This window comes from Lynx canadensis, chromosome A2, assembly GCF_007474595.2.
Source record: "Lynx canadensis isolate LIC74 chromosome A2, mLynCan4.pri.v2, whole genome shotgun sequence".
Taxonomy (NCBI): domain Eukaryota; kingdom Metazoa; phylum Chordata; class Mammalia; order Carnivora; family Felidae; genus Lynx; species Lynx canadensis.
The window spans coordinates 75170252-75189897 of record NC_044304.2 but is presented as its reverse complement, the minus strand read 5'-3'; the positions used below and the strand labels follow the sequence as shown (position 1 = coordinate 75189897).

The 19646-nt window shown below is 43.3% G+C and overlaps 2 protein-coding genes across 2 annotated transcripts in view; both read right to left on the bottom strand.

The window, feature by feature from the left end:
* Positions 1 to 19646, bottom strand: part of LOC115508747 — a 240454-nt gene that overhangs the window by 86579 nt on the left and 134229 nt on the right. The gene's annotated exons all lie outside the window — the stretch shown is intronic.
* LOC115508744 (STARD3 N-terminal-like protein) lies at positions 13165 to 16210 on the bottom strand. Its single transcript, XM_030307728.1, has 3 exons — positions 15662 to 16210; positions 15430 to 15547; positions 13165 to 13491 (listed from the first exon to the last, which is right to left on the bottom strand). The coding sequence occupies exons 1-3, from the start codon at positions 15899 to 15901 to the stop codon at positions 13310 to 13312; spliced, it is 540 nt and encodes a 179-aa protein (XP_030163588.1). The 5' UTR covers positions 15902 to 16210; the 3' UTR covers positions 13165 to 13309.

The window sequence follows — 19646 nt, the reverse complement described above, 5'->3', positions numbered from 1 at the left end:
ATTTTTTCCCTTTTCTAGTGAATCCTTTTAAAGTAAAAGTTTTGACATATTAGAATAAAACAATGTCTCATTTAAAATCGGGAAGGATTTTGTGTTTATTTACAATCAGCTTCAGTTTCTGTGAAACAGGTGCTTTTGGAGACCAAGTAGAGGTGGAAACAGCACAAGACCCACCAAATACAAAAAAGAAGGAAATTTAATTTTCATCCATTCCTTCATTTTCAGGGATTTCAGTAGGCCTCTTTAGACCAAATACCTGGGCCTTTACTTAGAGATCTGGAACTGATCTGCAACTGTTTCTGTGTGTGGAAAGCACAGAGACAAAGGGGAAACTAGTAAATGACCCAGAGCCGTGTGGGTTGATTTCAGGGCCGGGTACTCCTAGCCAGTGTCCCCTGTGGCTTCCAATACCCTCCCTTCCCCAACCTGACCTGGGCAGCCCTGGAGTGCAGACAGGGGGAGGGCCGTGGTGCAGGGGACAGTGTGGGGGGCAGGAGGGCACTGGTGCGGTGGTGGGGTTTTCTTTTCTCCGGCTTTTCTTGTCTATTTGCTCTGTCAAATGTGGTTGATTCGTGGAAAATGCTCGAAGTCAAACCGGCCCCTACTGGTTGGGGCTGTGCAAGGGGTAGTAGGTTTTGTCAGATAAAATAAGGGCAGTTAGACCACAGCCAAGTTTGCTCTTTTCCACAAGGCCATGGCTAATGAAAAGAAAATATCCATCTGCACAAACGTAGGACTGCTGTCAAACATACTCCTAGGCTGTGGTTGAGGGGTTCCCCTGTTTTATACCAAGTTCATTCCAAGTAGCTGCTTCATGAGTTGGGAATTGTATGACCAGGACTGTTGAGACGCTGCACCTTCAGTCCAGTCTGATGCCTCTGTTCTGCGGGGAGCAGCCCGCAGACTTCTAGTATCCCGAGCTCCTGTTTTATATCAAGTTCATTCCAGGTATCTGCTTTCTGAGTCGGGAATTGTATGGCCAGGACTGTTGAGATGCTGTTCCTTCAGTGGTGCAGTAGGTTAAACGTCAAACTCTTGATCTTGCTCAGGTCATGATCTCAAGGTTTATAAGTTCTAGCCCCGCACTGGGCTGGGCGCTGATGGTGTGGATCTTTCGTGGGATTCTGTCTCTCCTCCTCTCTGGTCCTCCCCATGTGCTTGTGCTCTCTCTCTCTCTCTCTGTCTCTCTCTCTTTCAAAATAAATAAATAGACTTAAAATTTTTTAAACCATTTTAAGACCTCCAGAGATACACGTCTTTAATTGACAAGAGTTCAGGTTCACAAAACTGTAATTGTAAAGCCAAGTTTTACTTTTACTTCTTGTAGGAGGAAGACCTTTGGTTAACTTGTGGTAACCTATCAAAATGGATGTCCCTTCTGTACTACTGAAAAATTGTATGCAGACTAAGAATTATTATCTACTGCTCCTCTTCCTCCACCTCTTTGCCAAGAAGTTGGCATGTATTTTTTTCAACCGCAAATAACTGTGAGCTTTGGCACAGTCTAATGTACCTAATTTTAAAAATCGCTGTACCCAGTGAATGAGACCGGTGGGGACTTCTTAATGTCAAAGATTCCAGATGGTCATTGTTGTGTGCACAGTGGCCAGAGAGCGCTGCTATAACCACTGTGGGTCATGCCTCATGAGTCTTATATTAATCATACATGTGACTCTGACATTTCACTCTATAATGGTTTCTTTATGAAATATCTCTGAGGAAATAATAAATAATACTTGCTTTCCATTATGTACCTTTCCCCCCTATAAATAAGGGCAAAGTCTAAATGTCTGAGAGTAGAAGAAAAAATTAAATAAGTGTTATATTTCCACAAAGTATGTTGCATCCACTAAAATTATATTTATATAGTTTAGAACAGCATAGGAAATGCAAATTTTATAGAGTAAAGGCAAATATGTAATGAAAAAATGATATAGCATAGAATCATACTTATGATACTAAATACAGTAAACACATATATGAAGATCAGAAAGATGAGAAGAAAATAATAACCAGATGACTTAAATCGGTTCTGGATATTCTAAAATACGTACAAAAAACTGACTTTATAATTTTTAAATTATAATTATTAAGACAGGGTGGAAATAATATTGGCAGTATGGCCACAATGATGTGAAATTTCACACAGAAAACTAGCAGGAGACAAACTGAACTGTCAATACTAATGTGGCTATGGAATTTGAAGGACAGGTTCTTTGCTGTTCTGTGTACAGTTATTTTTTTTTTATTTTTTAATATTTATTCATTTTTGAGAAACAGAGGGTGAGTGGGGGGTGGGGGGCAGAGGGAGAGGGAGACACAGAATCCCAAGCAGGGTCCAGGCTCTGAGCCATCAGCACAGAGCCCGAGGCGGAGCTCAAACTCACGAACCACGAGATCATGACTGAGCCGAAGTCACTTAACCGACTGAACCACCCAGGCGCCCCTGTGTAGTTTTATATAAAGCATGCATTACTTTCACAATCAGGGAAGGGACAATGAAAGCGAGCAGTAGGAAGGGAAGGTAGCAGGTTAGGGATAGAACCTACTCACACGCAAAAGAAACTGCTTGCCTCACTTTTGCTTTACTTTTTCCAGATAATACACCTCAAATAGGACGTTTCTTCTCCTGAGAATGTCTGCCTGCATTGTAGCCAGGAGCAAATCTGATGCAGGAGCATGAATAGCAGACAAGATTATGTTCCACTTCTTAACCTCATAAATGTCACACATTTGAGGTTAAAGTTGTGGCAAAATAAATAGATCAAGGTATAGCCGTTGGGAGGTTTCAATTTCCAGCATATTAAACTGCCGTAAATCTTAGAGACACTGAGGCAGATTACATGCCTTCTCAATTTGAAATGAGTCTCAGGAGGATGGTCATACCAAGTCTTCCTGTTTCTGGGGTTCCTTTCCACATGTCAGGCTAATGGCATTTGAGCCACATGCCCTGTAATTATTTGGGCATCCTAATTGAAGACAAACTTTTATTTTTTTATTTTTAAATTTTTATTCGAGAGAGAGAGAGAAAAAGAGAGAATGTGAGGAGGGGAGAGGAGAAGAGGCAGGGAAAGAGAGAGAGAATCCTAAGCAGACTCCATGCTCAGCACAGAGCCTGACATGGGGCTCGATCCCACGACCCTGGGATCATGACCTGAGCTGAAATCAAGAGTCAGATGTTCAACCGGCTGAGCTGCCCAGGCGCCCCGAAGACAAACTTTTCATCAAAATATAATAATATGTATGCCTTGCATAATTTAAAAGTGAGATCTAGCAAGGGCTTCTGGCTCTAATCAAGTGAGGTTAACAAATCTTCTCCCTGAAAATCAATATAAAACTGTAGTAAACCAATTAAACCAGCCCTTTCATCCTCAAGAAGTGTCCAAAGGCAGACAATAATCTGAGAAGTGTTTAGTTTTGAAAAGCTACAGAGTGCAGGGAACCACAGTCGTGCTCTGGCCTGGAGTGGATCCCATTCTTCCCCCGCCTCCCAATACCCAGCTCTCTGAGCATGAAGATTCTTCTAGTTGGGACAGGCCATGAGGACTGGCAGCAAAATTACACAGTGTAAGGGAGCTCGGGTAGTCTGGGGTGGCGAGTGATTTGAGGGTGAACTGACAGACTCAGTGGTGTGCAAGGATGAAGGGCTAGAGGCTCTCCTGGTTTGAGATTATGGTCATGGCTGAGGCAATCACATGCTTGGTTGAAGCTGCGAGCGCGCTTAGTGGAGACTCAAAGCCAGCCCAATACTCCTGGTTGACCCTGAGGCCATAGGCATATGCCGAGGCAATGTGAAGAGACTCAGCAAAGTGTATAAGCTGGGTAAGACTCAAAATTGCCTAAAGTATGAAGGGGCTACCCAATACGTACAACATAAAGATTTGGCAGGGGATGGAAGTCTTCTTCAAAGTGCTTGACCACAACCCCTACCTGATCTTGGTTACCACTAGGCTATGTAGACACAGGGGTGATCTCCAGGAAGCTAAGCTTAGAAAGAAAATAACTTACAAAAGGAAACTGAGGAGAGTCATGAGCAGACACATGTCAGTTTGAGGGAGAAAGGATCAAGGTGCTGCAGAAGGGAGGGAGCCCCGGTTGTGGGGGAAGGTGAGAGAGAGCCGAACACACAGGGGAATGCCCAGGAGAACACTTCCCCAAAGCCATTGGCTGGGAAAATGAGAAGAAGTGATTTTCATTTTTGCAATCAGTGGGGTTTAAAGACTGGAGGTTTACAGGTCCCGGGGCTTGGCTGGGATAGAACCCTGAGGGCATTGCCCTGCTCTTGGAGAGAAGGCAGGCAAACAATTCTGGGGCAGATGGTGCAATTCAAAGATCACCTAAGGCACACGGGGAGAGACGGTTGCTCTTCTTGGAGCACATCTGTGAGAGGTGGCATTTGCAGAGACACCTCTCTGGGGACAAAAGAGCCCGTGGGCACCATTTCCCTCTCCTGCCTCTTGGCATAGGTGCAGAGACACCTGCTGGACACTGGCTGTTTAGCTTGCTGTGCTCCAAATCTTACCCCTCTGCGACTGCCCTCATGAATCAACCCTAAATCAGGCCCAGCCAGCACGGTGAGACTGTTTCCTAAGAACCAGTGCAAGCCCCCGCCACACCAGGTTTCCTAAGTTTGGAGTCTTAAAAGTCAGCAGGATTGGGTGGGATAGAGCCCAAAGTGCACTGCACTGCTCCAAGCAGGCAAGCAAACTGGAGGCAGACATCATTAAAAAAAAAAAGCAATCTGAAAACCACCCGGGATGCAGGAAGGGAAATTATTTGCTCTTCTGGGAGTATTTCTCTAAGAGCAAGCAAGCATGGAGACCCTTCTCTGAGGAAAATGGAGCTGGCTGCCACAATTTTCCTCCCCCACCCCTCAGCATAAACCAACTTCAGTAAAGAGCACAGCCCCAAAACTGGCACATGGAACATTATCCAGAATAGATCACATACTAAGTCACAAATCAGGCCTAAACAACTACAAAAAGATTGAGATCATGCCATGCATATTTTTCTGACCACAACACTGTGAAATTGAAGTCAACCACAAGACAAAATTTGGAAAGACCACAAATGCATGAACGTTTAGCAACATGCAACTAAAGGATGAATGGGTCAACCAGAAAATCAAAGAAGAAATAAAAAATATGTGGAAACAAATGAAAATGAAAACACAATGGTCTGAAACCTTTGGGATGCAGTAAAAGCAGTTCTCAGGGGGAAGTTTATAGCAATACAGGCCTACCTCAAGAAGCAAGAACAATCTCAAATAAACAACCTAAACTTTCTAAAGGAGCTCTAATAAGAACAACAAATGAAACCTAAAGCCAGCACAAGAAGGGGGAATAATAATGATTAGAGCAGAAATATATGGTATAGCAACTAAACAAAACCAGTAGAATAGGTCAATGAAACCAAGAGCTGGTTCTTTGAAAAAATTAATAAAATTGATAAAGCCCTAGTCACACTTGTCAAAAAGTAAAAAGAAAGCACCCAAATAAATTAAAATCACAAATGAGAGAGAAGAAAAAACAACCACCACCACAAAAATACAAATTTTAAGAGGATATTATGAGCAATTATATGCCAACAAACTGGGCAACTGGGAAGAAATGAATAAATTCCTAGAAACATATAAACTACCAAAGCTGAAACAGAAAGATATAGAAAACTTGAACAGACTGACAACCAAAAAAGAAATTGAATCAGTAGTCAGAAAACTCCTACCAAACAAAAGTCCAGGACCAGGCAAATTCTACCAAACATTTAAAGAAGAGTTCATACTTATTCTTCTCAAATATTCCAAAAAGTAGAGATGGAAGGAAAACTTCCAAATTCATTTTACAAGGCCATTATAACCCTGATTCCAAAACCAGACAAAGACTCCACTAAAAAAAAGAAAACTACAGGTTTTCTTTCTACACCTGCTGAACATGGATGAAAAATTCTCAACAAAACTATCAAATTGAATCCAACAGTACGTCAAAAGAATCATTCACCACAATCAAGTGGGATTTATTCCTGGGCTACAAGGGTGGTTCAATATTTATAAATAAATTAACGTGATACACCACTTTAATAAAAGAAAGGATCATAACCAAAGGATCATTTCAGTAGATGCGGTAAAAGCATTTGACAAAGTACAACACATCATTCATGATTAAACCCTCAACAAAGTAGGGATAGAGGGAACATATCCAACATTACAAAGGCTGCATATGAAAAACCCGTAGCTAATATCATCCTGAATGGGGACAAACTGAGAGATTCATGTATGGTCAGGAAGAGAGGGATGTCCACCCTTACCACTGTTATTTAACATAGTATTGGAAATCCTGGCCTCAGCAATCAGACAACAAAAAGAAATAAAAGGCATCCAAATCAGCAAAAGAGAAGTCAAACTTTCACTGTTTGCAGACTGCATGATACTCTATATAGAAAACCCAGGGGCGCCTGGGTGGCGCAGTCGGTTAAGCGTCCGACTTCAGCCAGGTCACGATCTCACGGTCCGTGAGTTCGAGCCCCGCGTCGGGCTCTGGGCTGATGGCTCAGAGCCTGGAGCCTGTTTCCGACTCTGTTGTCTCCCTCTCTCTCTGCCCCTCCCCCGTTCATGCTCTGTCTCTCTCTGTCCCAAAAATAAATAAACGTTGAAAAAAAATTAAAAAAAAAAAAAAAAAAGAAAACCCAAAGACTCCACCAAAAAGTTGCTAGAACTGTTACACAAATTCAGCAAAGTTGCGGGATACAAAATTAATCTACAGAAATCTGTTACATTTTTATATATCAGTAATGAAGCAGAAGAAAGTGAAATAAAAGAAGCAATCCCATTTATAAATGCACCAAAACCATAAAATATCTAGGAGTAACCTAAACAAACAAGTCAAGGAACTGTACTCTGAAAACTATAAAACACCGATGAAAGAAATTGAATAGGATGCAAAGAAATGGAAAAACATTCCATGCTTACAGATTGGAAGAACAAATATTGTTAAAATGTCTATACTACCCACAGCAATCTATACATTTAATACAATCCTATCAAAATGTCACCAGCGTTTTTCACAGAGCTAGAACAAAGAATCCTAAATTGTATGGAACCGCAAAAGGCCCCAAATTGCCAAAGCCATCTTGAAAAAGAAAAGCAAAGCTGGAGACATTACGATTCTGGACTTCGAGTTATATTACAAAATTATAATCATCAAGACAGTATGGTACTGGCACAAAAACAGACACTTAAGTCAGTAGAACAGAATAGAGAACCCAGAAATTGACCCACAATTGTATGGTCAACTAATCTTCAACAAAGCAGGAAAGAACATCCAATGGAAAACAGAAATTCTCTTCAACAAATGGTGTTCAAAAAACTGGACAGCACCATGCTAATAAATGAACCTGGACCACTTTCTTACACCATACACAATAATAAAATCAAAATGGATGAAAGACCTAAATGTGAGACAGGAAACCATCAAAATCTGAGAGGAGAACACCAGCAGTAACCTCTTTGACATCAGACATTGCTTTGACATAGCAACTTCTTACTAGATATGTCTTCTGAGGCAAGAGAAACAAAGCAAAAATAAATTATTGGGACTTCCTCAAAATAAAAGCCTTCTGCAGAGCGAAGGAAACAATCAACAAAACTAAAAGGCAGCCTTTGGCATGGGAGAAGTTATATGCAAATGACATATCTGATAAAGGATTAGTATTCAAAATACATAAAGAGCTTATAAAATTGAACACCCCCAAAAATGTTCCAGTTAAAAGTTGGGTAGAAAACACGAATAGACATTTTTCCAAAGAAGACATCCAGATGTCTAACAGACACATGAAACGATGTTCCACGTCACTCATCATCAGGGAAATACAAATCAAAACCACACTGAGATACCACCTCACACCTGTCAGAGTGGCTAAAATTAACAACACAGGAAACAACAGGTGTTGGTGAGGATGTGGAGAAAGAGAAACCCTCTTACACTGTTGGTGGAAATGCAAACTGATGCAGCCGCTCTCAAGAACAGTGTGGAGATTCCTCACAAAATTAAAAATAGAACTACCCTACAACCCAGAAATTGTATTACTAGGCATTTACCAAAAGGATACGAAAATACTGATTTGAAGGGACACATGCACCCTGATGTTTATAGCAGCAGTATCAACAATAGCCAAATTATATAAAGAGCCCAAAAGTCCATTGATTGATGAATGGATGAAGAAGATGTGGTATATATAAACAATGGAATACTACTCAGCTATAAAAAATAATGAAATCTTGTCATTTGCAAGGACCTGGATGGGGCTGGAGAGTATTACGCTGAGTAAAAGAAGTCAGTCAGAGAAAAACAAATACCATATGATTTCACTCATATGTGAAATTTAAGAAACAAAACTGAGGAACATGGGGGAAAAAAAGAAGACAGAGGAGAAAACTGGAAAACAGACTCCTAACTATAGAGAGAAAACTGAGGGTTACTGCAGGGGAGGTAGACAGGGGGATGGGTTAAATAGGTGATGGGGACTAAGGAGGGCACTTGTTGTGAGCACTGAATGTTGTATGTAAGTGATGAAAACACCCAATATTACACCTGAAACTAATATTACACTGCCTGTTAAGTAACTGGAATTTAAATAAAAATTTGGAGAAAGAAAAAAAGTAAAGAAAAGTATGACAACAATAAATTAACAAATAGCGATCTAAAAAAGGAGACAGAAATTACAAAAAAAGAACAGATATTTTTAAATCTGAAATGGAAAAGCGTTATAGTCAAAGTGAAATATTCACTAGGGGGCTTTAAAAGAATAATGCAGTCAGCAGAAGAAACAATCTTAATATCAGGGAACTTCCTCAACCTGATAAAGGGCATCTGTGAAAACCCATAGCTAACATCATACGTAATGTGGAAAGACTGAACACTTTTCCCCAAAGACCAGAAACAAGACAAAGATGTCTACTCTTGACACTTCTATTCAACATGGTATTAAAGGTAGACAGTGAACGTAGGAAAAAGGTAAAGATATCTAACAGATTGCAAAGGAGAAGTTAAAATGTCTTTATCCACAGATAACATGCTTCTGTACATGGATAATCCCCCTAGAATCTACATGCACGCACACACACACACACACACACCCCAAAAGTAGAACTAATCAGCAAGGTTAGCATTGTCACATGGTACACATTCAATTTAAAAACATCAGTTGTATTTCTATATACCAGCATGAAAAACTTGAAAATGAAATTAAGGAAACAGTTCCATTTACAATAGAACCGAAAAGAATAAGACATTTAGGAATTATTTCGACACAAGAAGAACAACACTCCTAGGCTAACAAGTTACAAAACAATGCAGGTAACAATGAAAGAATATCTAAATAAATGCAGAGAAGGCCCATGTTCATGGATTAGGAGATTTAATATTGTCATGATGGCAATTCTTTCCAAGTTCATTAAAGCTTTGTGGGCACAAATTAACAGGCTCGCCCTGAAATTACATGACACCCAATGGACTTTGGATACCCAAAATCATTTTGGAAAAAAAAAAAACCACAGTTGCAGGACAGTTATATGGTCACCCTGCAGAAGCAGTGGGAGGGAGGGGCACACCCAAAATTTGACTTGCATGTTGAGAATGATGAAGCCACACACACACACACACACACACACACACACACACACACACAAGGTGTGAAAAGGTTTATTACTCTTGGTCCTTGGGACAGCAGCACGGACCTTTCAAGCAAGGCCTTATAGCACCTGATTTCAGAGCTCACAGAAGAATTAAGTTACCTACTTAAGCCAGCGTGGTCCTGGTGCAGGGAGAGCATACAGGTCACTAGAAGAGAATGGAGAGTCCAGAAATAAACCCTTAAAATGGTACAGCAACTTTGGGGAACTCTTCGGCAATAACTTAAAAAGTCAAACAGAACCTTGCCAAAACACCCAGCGAATCCTCTCTGAGGAATCTATCTAAGGAAAACAACCCATTTGTTCCCACAAGGACATGTATGTAAGCGTTCACATCAGGATTATTCATAATATCCAATAATTGGCAACAATTCAAACATCCATCCACTGAGGAATAAACAAAACAATATACATGCATAAAATGGAATAGTATGAGCCATATAAAGGAAGAGATGATTTATGCATATTAGAACATGATTGATGGTCAAGAACACTACATTAAGTAAAAGAAGCCACATGCAAAAAATTACATATTCTGTGATATTTATATTAATTGTCAAAAAAGAGCAAATTTTCAAGACAGAAAGAAGAACAGTGGTTTATCTAGGATGAGAAGTAGGAGCAAAGAGTAGCTGCATATAAAGAAATATTTTTGAGTGATAAAAGTGCTCTACAATTATATTGTGATGTTGGTTTAAAAAGCATAAAGTTACTAAATATCATGCAGTTGCACATGTACAAAAGAATTCATTTTATGCTATGCAAATTATACCTCACTAACACTGTTTGCTTGTTTGTTTTCTTTTTTAATCAAGGTTAGGTAATATCCTGCACTATGATGCTTTAATACTTTTCAAAATTTTTATTAAAAAGAAGAAAAATTGTGTTTCAAGTCTATGGACCATACATAGACTCACTATATAATTGATCATCTAAGCAGGAACGCTTCTGAGACATGAGAGGTGCCTGGGTGGCTCAGTCGGTTAAGCATCTGACTCTCGATTTCTGTTCAAGTCATCATCTCAGGGTTTGTGGGATCGAGCCCAGTGTCAGGCTCTGCACTGAAAGTGTGGTACGTGATTTGAGATTCTCTCTCTCTCAGCTATATTCATGTTTATAGTTAGTATATTGATACTAAAATTCAAGCCATTCCATTAAAAGGAAAAATACTAACATTTTAATTTTTGGTGACTCTGATTTCTTTCTCCCTTCTCATTCCTTCCTTCCACAGTTACAAATCTACTAAGTACCGGCACTGCCCTGGGTGCTGGGGAAGGAAAGTCAAGAGCAGGCGAGCAGCCCCAGATGCCCTCTTGTCCCCCAGGCGCCAATCAGCGCTGTGTCAGTCCCAGGGCAGCAGAAGCACAGACTCCTGTTCTGTGTCGTTTTTAGCCACCGGCCTAATGAGTGAGTCCTGCTTTAGAGGAGAATCTTCTTTTCTAGACATATTAATTCCAACAATAAGTTTAATTTTAATTCTTTCCTAACTTGCATATTCAGACAATGAAAATATAATACAATAGAGTAAGTCACATTGAACCCTCCTTCTCTCCCAACTATCTACCTGCATTTTGTCTTGAACAAAGCAGCTACCTGAACACCCGGACCATGTTCCAGGTCCGCTCCATAATCCAATGAACTGGTCATGCTCCCAACCACCACTAGGTGGGGGTAAAAGTCAGAGGCAGGAAGCCAATGGATTCAGGACTGGAAAGTTTGATGAACAATGTCTAAGGTGTAACTCCTCCCATTATCATTATCCAGTTGTTCTGAACTTCTAATTGGGTAAAGATATCAGCACCAAGAACTTTTATGAGTCCTAGAAAAAGAAAAGCTAGATAAAAGCATGAACAACAATGCGAACTCCCTTTTTTCAGAAGAATGACTTCCATGACATAAAAAAACCTCAATGAGATAACCCTCATAGCGAGGTAATGAAAAACTGAATACTTATATTGAGTATCTGCCGCCTGAGAAAGAGACTGGCTGCTAGTTCGTATCTGTATTTCGTCTGACCCCATGCTTAGATCCAACATAGTCCAGAGAATATCAAGTTAGGGTTTCTAATTAAGTAAATACATTAGTGCTGAGAACTTTTACTAGTGTTAGAAAAATAACAGCTGTGCAAAAGCACGGGCTAAACTGTGAACTGCCTTTATGCTAAAAGAGCAAGTCCTATGACATACAAAATATCTCCCCGAAGTAACCCTCACACTGAGGTAATGAGAGTTTGATACTTCTTTGACCTTCTGCTGACTGAGAAGAGAAATTCTGCCAATTCACATCTGTAGTTCATCTGACCCTATGCTTTCCTGATTTAACCTGCTTTAATATCAAATACGAATAGCCCAGGATTATCAAGTTACTTCGAGTTCCGATGATTCACTGTGTCACATTGCTGGGCCTTTGATCTTTCACATGCCTCTTTCTGCCTGGAATCTGCTTTACTATCCTATGTGTGTGTGTGTGTTTCAAATAGTTACTAAGCTCAATGCGGGGAATGAAATAACGCAGTCTCTCTAACTCAAGTTTCCACCCCAGTGATAGAACGAGGCCAGGTCAGGGCTGAAGGCAGTGCAGCCCGCACAGGTGGGAGAAATGTCCTAGGAAATGCAGAGAATGTTCTCCCAGGAGCCAGAGGGTGGGGGTGCGGTGGGACAGCCTTCTCTCCCGTGCGTGGAGAGCAGGCCTGCAGAGGGACAGTGTGACAAACAGAAAAAGCAAGCTGCCTGCTGGCTTGATGGCTTGGGCTCACAACGTTTTCAGCAAAGCTAAGAAGAGAACACACGGAGACGGTACCAGGAGGTCGGACAACTGGGTAATGAGGTCAAAATGGTGCTTTCTGCCGGGCTCAGGACCCAGGACTTCCTTAATCCTTTCTGCCACTGAAGGCTTCTGGGCAGGGGAAGAGGTGGTCAATGCTGCGTTTCCATTAATACTGAGAGGCCCCACATGCATCAGCTGTGAGCGCGGATTCCAGCACTGAGCCGGGGTTCAGATCCCACCACCTCCTACTCCTCCAGAGACCTTGCACAAATGATTCCCCTCTCTGTGCCTCAATCTGATGGTCTCTGAAATAGGGTTAATGAGACTCCCACCTCATCGAGTGGTTTGAGGAAGCCATACGACAATGCAATTGTTGTATTTGACATGGCGCTCTGGCGGGGCAGGGAGAGGGTGACCGAGGCAGCAAATGGCTGCAGAAACCAAAGCAGGGAATGCTGAAGGAAAGGTGGAGAAGACAGGAAGTGGTGCAATGAATGAGGTAAAGGAGGCAGAAATACAGAGGGTGGAAATGGCCTGGAGAAGGCAGGGATGTGAGGCCTAAGAAAGGGCCGAGTCCCCAGGGAGGCTCTGCTTTCTTCACGGGCAACAGCTCAGAGAGAGCTGCACCCTCAGACACGGGGACCCGGGAGGAAGTTCGGGCTAGGGGATGACGGGTAAGAAGAGGAGCGGACCCTTCCCCTCGTCTGCCTGTCTTCTGAGATGCAGATGGCCGGTCACACGGGGTCTGTGTCCCCGGGTTACACGTATTTTACACTCTGTGTCTCCCCACTGCTCCCACATCAAGACCACGTCTCAGTTATTTCCGTCTCCTACGTGCCTGCGCTGTGAGATGTCTGCTCAGCAGCGTTCTGACAGGAGAGGGAGGGAGGGCTGAGCTTTTGAATGATGGATGAAAACACAGACGATAATCACATTTTTGTTACCTGCTTCAGATTCAGGAGGAGAATAAAACTGACCATCAGAAAGACCTCCAGGTATGAGTGCCGCCCTCTCCGAAGCATCCTGAACTATCAGGAGTCCTGGAAGGGAAGAAATTCAGAGGCTGAGAGTGACGTCACGGTTCTGGTAGTTTCTCGGCGAGGTTAGGCACAATAAAATGGTGTCGTTGCTACGCTAAAAAAGAGAAAAACCCTTGCCAGAAAGAAAATCTTTCAAACAAAAAATAAGTTTTGTTATTACGCTATGAACCAGTGCTGTGAGGGCACGTGGCAGCAGACTTAAAAACCTGCCTGTGACTCAGGGGATTCTTTGAGTCAGTATTTGTGGCCTCTTTCCCTGGAGAACACTTTCCTCCCTGCAGAAATCACCATAATCAAAACCAAAGCACAAAGCAAAACCACCTGGTAAGTCATACAAATGGCCTCCAGTATTCACTTCATTAGGGAAATAGCAAATGTAAGGCACAATAAGTGGAGAGACTTGTATAAATGTGGAAAGCGTCAGTAAGATGGGGAAGAAAGATTTATTATTTAAAAAGGTCCCCCCAGAAAAGGGAATTGAACAAACACAGAAAAGGGGAGGAACTGATGTGGAAGCTCAGGACGGGCGCCCGCGAGCACAGGGAGCATCGGCGGCGAGTCTCGTCCGGAGCTGAGCGAACACGAGAGAAGCTGGAGGAAGCCGCGGCCGAATCGCGGGTGCAGGTGTGAGCTCACCGCCTGCTCTTGACCGTGAGCGTACCCGCTGCTCCACTTTTTCATCGACGCCAGTTCTGCCCTGTTAGTGCCTTTGAACGTGGTGGCATCACTCTCGCATTCAAGCCCCAGTGACACTAACAGCTGATATGCTTTCACCCAAGCTCGATTTGATGTTTATACACGAGTCCAAAAGCGACTTCCATCAGCTGTACCTGCCCTGATCCACAACAGGTTTTCATACAAGCACAGAGGACACACGACAGAAGACTTATCTAGGTCTGATTCAGGTGTTTAAAATGCACTCTTGAATAATAATTCTGTTCTTATAGATTTCTACTCTGTCAATGAGATCACTCAAAATAAATCCATTTACATGTTTACTCATTCTCCGTTATCCCTTGAGGTTACAATCATACTTCACTTTCTCTAGGACATAGGACCTTACTTTTCCTATTTTGCAGGGCAATCTGAGCCAGACGCATGAAGGACCTAACCACGGCACGTGGTAAAAGGCCTGGGTCTCTGTACTGAGTTTCAAACATGTCACCACCAGAGGGCAGATGTGGCCCGTGGGCTTCCACTCAGACCATCATGCAGAGAGGAATTCTAGCCCCATACTGAATCATGCAGCTCAGTCCATCACTGGGCCTTCCTGGTCAGTATCCACATGAGTCCACGCAGGAGATGACGGCCGCCCCGCAGGGCTCATGGTCACAGATCGCTAGGAGTCCCTCCGCTACTCACAGGGGGAGGTGGACCCTGAGCTGAGCACACGAGTCTGGCTGCTGTCTTCCCCCTCCCGCCCTCTGGGTTCCTCACTCACCCAGCACTCTCCCCCACCAGGCACCCCCTGTGCCAATTGGGGCCCCTTCCAGGCCACCGCCTGCTGTAAGGTAGCAACGTGAGACTTGGCAGGATCGCGGACTCTGAGACTTACTGTCTCAGCTCAGCCTATCCTGTCTGCCATCCCTGTGTCCCTAAGGAACAGTCCTCTTCAGATGCACAAAGTGCTTGGCGTCCTGGGACCGCCATCACTGGGGATAAGGAGGTGCTGGCTGTTTCTGCTGTCTGACTGTCCCTCTCACCAGGGCTCACACTTTCTTCCAGAGAAGTCTGGCCTCACAGCTCCAGAGAGGAGCCACGCGCTCTCACTGTCCTGTCCTCCGCCCTGCTCTGGATTTCTGCTGGGTCCTCTGCACAGTGGAGACCCGAGATCCGCCTACCCCACCCAGTGTGGCTCCCTTCAAATCTGACTTCCAGGCTCTTCCTTCTGGCTCAGTCCCCAGCCCATCTGAGGAGCCTAACCTGGGAGACACTTACTGTTTTCCTCTTCCGCCTCTTGAGGTAACACTTTGAAATCCCGGAACCACGTCTCAATCCAGGCAAGGAGGAACGAAATGATGGGGAGCATGTAGCCGAAAGCCCCTTGAGAGAAAAGCTGGAAGGACAGACGTGACCAGGAGAGGGAAATGCAGTTACCAGGAGCTCACACTGGAACACGAGCCTTAGCCAGTATAGACTGTAATTGTACAGAAAACGTGGGAGGCTGTACCTTTGAGAGGATCACTTTTGCAAGTAAAAAGGCACTGGTCACTGCTGTCATCAGCTGAAAGACACATAACCCAGTACCATTCGAGTTAGACATTTTACGCTGGGAAGCCCCCTCCTCACAGAGAGACCTGTCGGCGCCAGAAGCACCTAAGGCCTGGAGCAGCTCTGCCAGCCCGGGCCCTCCCACATCACCCTGTCCCCAGCCCCTAAACGCAGACGGGGCCACAGTGGGCTTCTCCATGGTGCCTGATCCCTGACTGGCTACGCATGCTACCCCTCCTCCCTCGGTCTAGCAGGTCAGCGACCTTCTGCTCTCGGTCTAGCGGGTCAGCGACCCACCTCCCTCGGTCTAGCAGGCTGGTGTGCTGGGACACTCAGGTTTGTCCTCCACAAGGTCCAACCTGCAAAGACCTCTCCCCACAGGAGGGACCCCTGGAATACAGAGCCAGGGCTCCCCCTGGTGGTTGGGGAGTCCAGAGACAATCCCACGGGATCTGGGCCTTGTCCCTCCTTCCCCCAACTAGGATCCTAGCAATGTGACAGCTGACCAGTGTGATGCCCACAGTAGCCTTGACTGACAGAATGGAGGTCAGGGGACATGGGTGTCAAGCTCAGGAAGTATTAACCAAGTGCAGGGTCAGCATTGTTAGCAAACTGTCACACACACACACACACAGACACACACACACACACACACACACACACACACACACCAGCCAGGTGAGCTCCCTGGAGGAGGAGGCATTTTAATTCTGACACTAATGAAATTTACAGTCTGACATTAAATGCAATGTAGTACTAACGTGCGTGTGTCACACGCATGACTAACGTGCGTGTGTCATCAAACATCTGACAACCTTCACAATCAGCAATGTCTTCTTACACGAGCCGCATTTTGTTACTTTTCTTACTGACATGTTTATAGTTATAGGTACATAAAACTAATAGATCATATAGAACAGAAAAGTCCAGTCATTGGTCTAATGTTTATACAAGAGAATTCTCAGTATGTTTCATTTTATTAACTTTTTTCCCTACATAAGTCAGTACTCAACATCAGCTCATCAGGAGTGAACATCATGACTTTTCTCCACCAGTGCCCATTCAGTTTTCTTATTGTATTCAGTGTAGAAACAGTACAACTTAGTTTGTCATTTTCCCAGTAACTGAAAACGTCTCTACCGACTTATTTCTGAATATGGTGCAGGGATCTTCTGCGGAAATGCCAGGAGACGCCGAGTGATTGACGAGTTCACAGAAGTCTAGAAACACTAATGCCAGGATCAGCGTGGGTGAAAAATCTCAAACTGAATATAACAAGAAATGGTACAGGGCTTTTATATAATATTGGAGAACACAAGTTTTTTTTTTTAATTTTTTAAAAATTTATTCACTTTTCAGAGACAGAGTGTGAGTATGGGAGGGGCAGAGAGAGAGAGACACACACACAGAATCCAAAGCAGGCTCTGAGCTGTTAGCACAGAGCCGACGGGGCTTGAACCCACGAACCATGAGATCATGACCTGAGCTGAAGTCAGACACTTAACCGACTGAGCCACCCAGGCACCCCAGAAAGATAAGTTTTCTTAAGCAGGACTCCAAATATGCAATGTATGTGGTAAAAAAAAATCTGGCTACAAAATTGAGCATCTCTATTAATGAAAGTACTTTAGACAAAGTTTAGACCATTGATAGATTAGCTGAGGATAGTTGTGAAAGTTAAAACTCATAAAAGATAAATATCTAAGAGATAAATTCATTCAAATCAACAAGTAATTAATCAAGATTCCTAAAATCTTAATTAATTTTAATAATTTAACGTATATAACATTTTATCTTTATTCGTATGGATGACATAGTTGTACTAACATATTATAGTAATATTTGCTTCATGTATATTTGTTTTTATAAGAATAATATATTACTGTTAATAGGAAATATAATTATAACTAACATCTTTATTTGCCTGACACTTTTCTAAGTGTTCTACCTGTATTAAATTATTTAAATTTTAGGGGCACCTGAGGGGCTCAGTTGGTTAAGCGACCAACCCTTGATTTTGGCTCAGGTCACGATTCAGGAGATTAAGCTCTGCATCAGGCTCTGCTTGGAGCCTGTTTGGGATTCTCTCTCTCCCTCTCTCTCTGCCCTGCCCCCACTTGCTCTCTGGCTCTGTCTCAAAATAAATGAATAAATGTAAAATTAAAACCAAAAAATTACTTAAATTTTATAAGCCAATAAAGTATTTGCTGATTTCCCTTTTCGCAGACAAGGAAGCTGAGATTTAGCGCAATGAGAACTGGGTCCGGTCACACGGCCAGGAAAAGTGGGCCCGGCCGTGGGCAGCCTGGCTCCTCTGGGTGCTGTAGCCTCTGCCACCAGCCTCCTTTCTGCTGCACCCAAAGGGCACGGACGGCCAAGTGTCCGAGGGACAGACTTTAGTGGGTGCCAGGTATAAACAGAGACCCTCAGCTTCCTCATCAGCGGCCCAGGGCAATAACCTGCTGGAACAATGTGATCCTGTTTGGTGGCCATCAGGTTGGTAAAAACTATGATGTCAGATAATAAGCACAGTATTTAGAGACAAGGTGTATGTGTATTTCCTGGCAGCCGCAACCCCAGGATGATGTTCCCAGGGAAACGCGACTCCCAGCATGCAGAGACCCTGAGGTGTGGGTGCCAGCCTCGCTGGTGACAGCCAGTACGCGCAGCAGGACAAGTGCCTGTCACTGGCGGTGGAGGGATTCATGCAGTGGCTGCAACCAGCGGCAGAAGGAGCAGCACAGAGGAGCAGTGAACCTAGTGGATGGACAGATGGACAGATGGATTGACAAGAATGAGATTCCATTTGTATAGATGTAAAGATGCATTATTCGCGAGCAATTCTCTGTAGTTTTCACAGCTACATAAGACCCCAAATATACCAGTCAATCCTCTCATTCAAGGCTGGGGAAACGGGGGCCTTGCAAAGAGGAGATGCTGACCTAAACTCCCAAGCACACCTGAGTACACAATTGAAAAGCAGGTTTCCTGCCTAGGTTTTCTGGGCTCTTCCACTCACTAAGTTGAGTTATTTGCTGTAGTAGACTTCACTTACCTGGGCTCCAATGCAGAGCATAAGGTGTAGGACATACCTGCAGTGGCCAGCAGGGAGTGCTAGAAGGCAACATAAATAACATGAACTACTGTAGTGTGTAACCTCGGGAAGCACATTATAGAAAAGGAATGCGAAGTATGACAAGATGACCCTTTGCATTCACAGCAACAGCAAAATGAGGACAGAAATGAATCCCTGAAATACAAACATCCGAGTGGGTTACTTAGGTTACTCAGGGCACAGGCTTTGAGAGCCTGGCAGAACTGAAGTTCTTGCTGTGCTCTCTCTTAGCCAGGCAATCTCCAGGAAGTTACTTAACTTCCCTCATCCTCTGTTTCATCTGTAGCATGGGATGAATAACACCTACGTTACGCTTGCAACGACAGAATCAATATGTACAATGTTTGATGTTCAATAAAGGGTATTTGTTATTATTTATCAGGCCAATGATTTCTGTTATGATCTTTAAAAACAGTCTCTCACAGAAGGCAATCAACTGTTAATTCACAAGTGCTAGAGGAAATTTCTACAGGTTCTGAGGTCCAGCACTGTTAACTGAATGATTGTGCTTCAAGAACAGCTCACGCTCTTTGCTTACTGGCACGTGAGAGTTATTCCAGAGTTCTGCAATCTTCCTGAAATTTTCCTCATGATCCCTACTCTTTAGAGCTTAAAAGAAATGCTCTCTCTCTCTTTCGTTCCTCAGCCCCTCTTAAGGTAAGTTTTGCTGATTGAATAAAATCTAGTACTAATACTATGTTCGTTTCAGGGCTGTAGCTCCATCGTTTTTCTTGAACATTCTGGTGGAGGAATTTCTCTTGTTGCATTTTGTTTTAAGAATTCTCTTTCTGCTCTTGTGTGCTGGCAGATGCATACATTCTTGATTTTG

What these genes read in the sequence shown, in the direction of transcription:
- LOC115508744 (XM_030307728.1), bottom strand. Translation starts at nt 15,901, where the DNA reads ATGGAGAAGCCCACTGTGGCCCCGTCTGCGTTTAGGGGCTGGGGACAG. An exon ending in CAAAAGTGATCCTCTCAAAG is followed by an intron (nt 15,548 to 15,661) that starts GTACAGCCTCCC and finishes CTGTCCTTCCAG; the next exon opens with CTTTTCTCTCAAGGGGCTTT. An exon ending in AGAGGCGGAAGAGGAAAACA is followed by an intron (nt 13,492 to 15,429) that starts GTAAGTGTCTCC and finishes CTTCCCTTCCAG; the next exon opens with GACTCCTGATAGTTCAGGAT.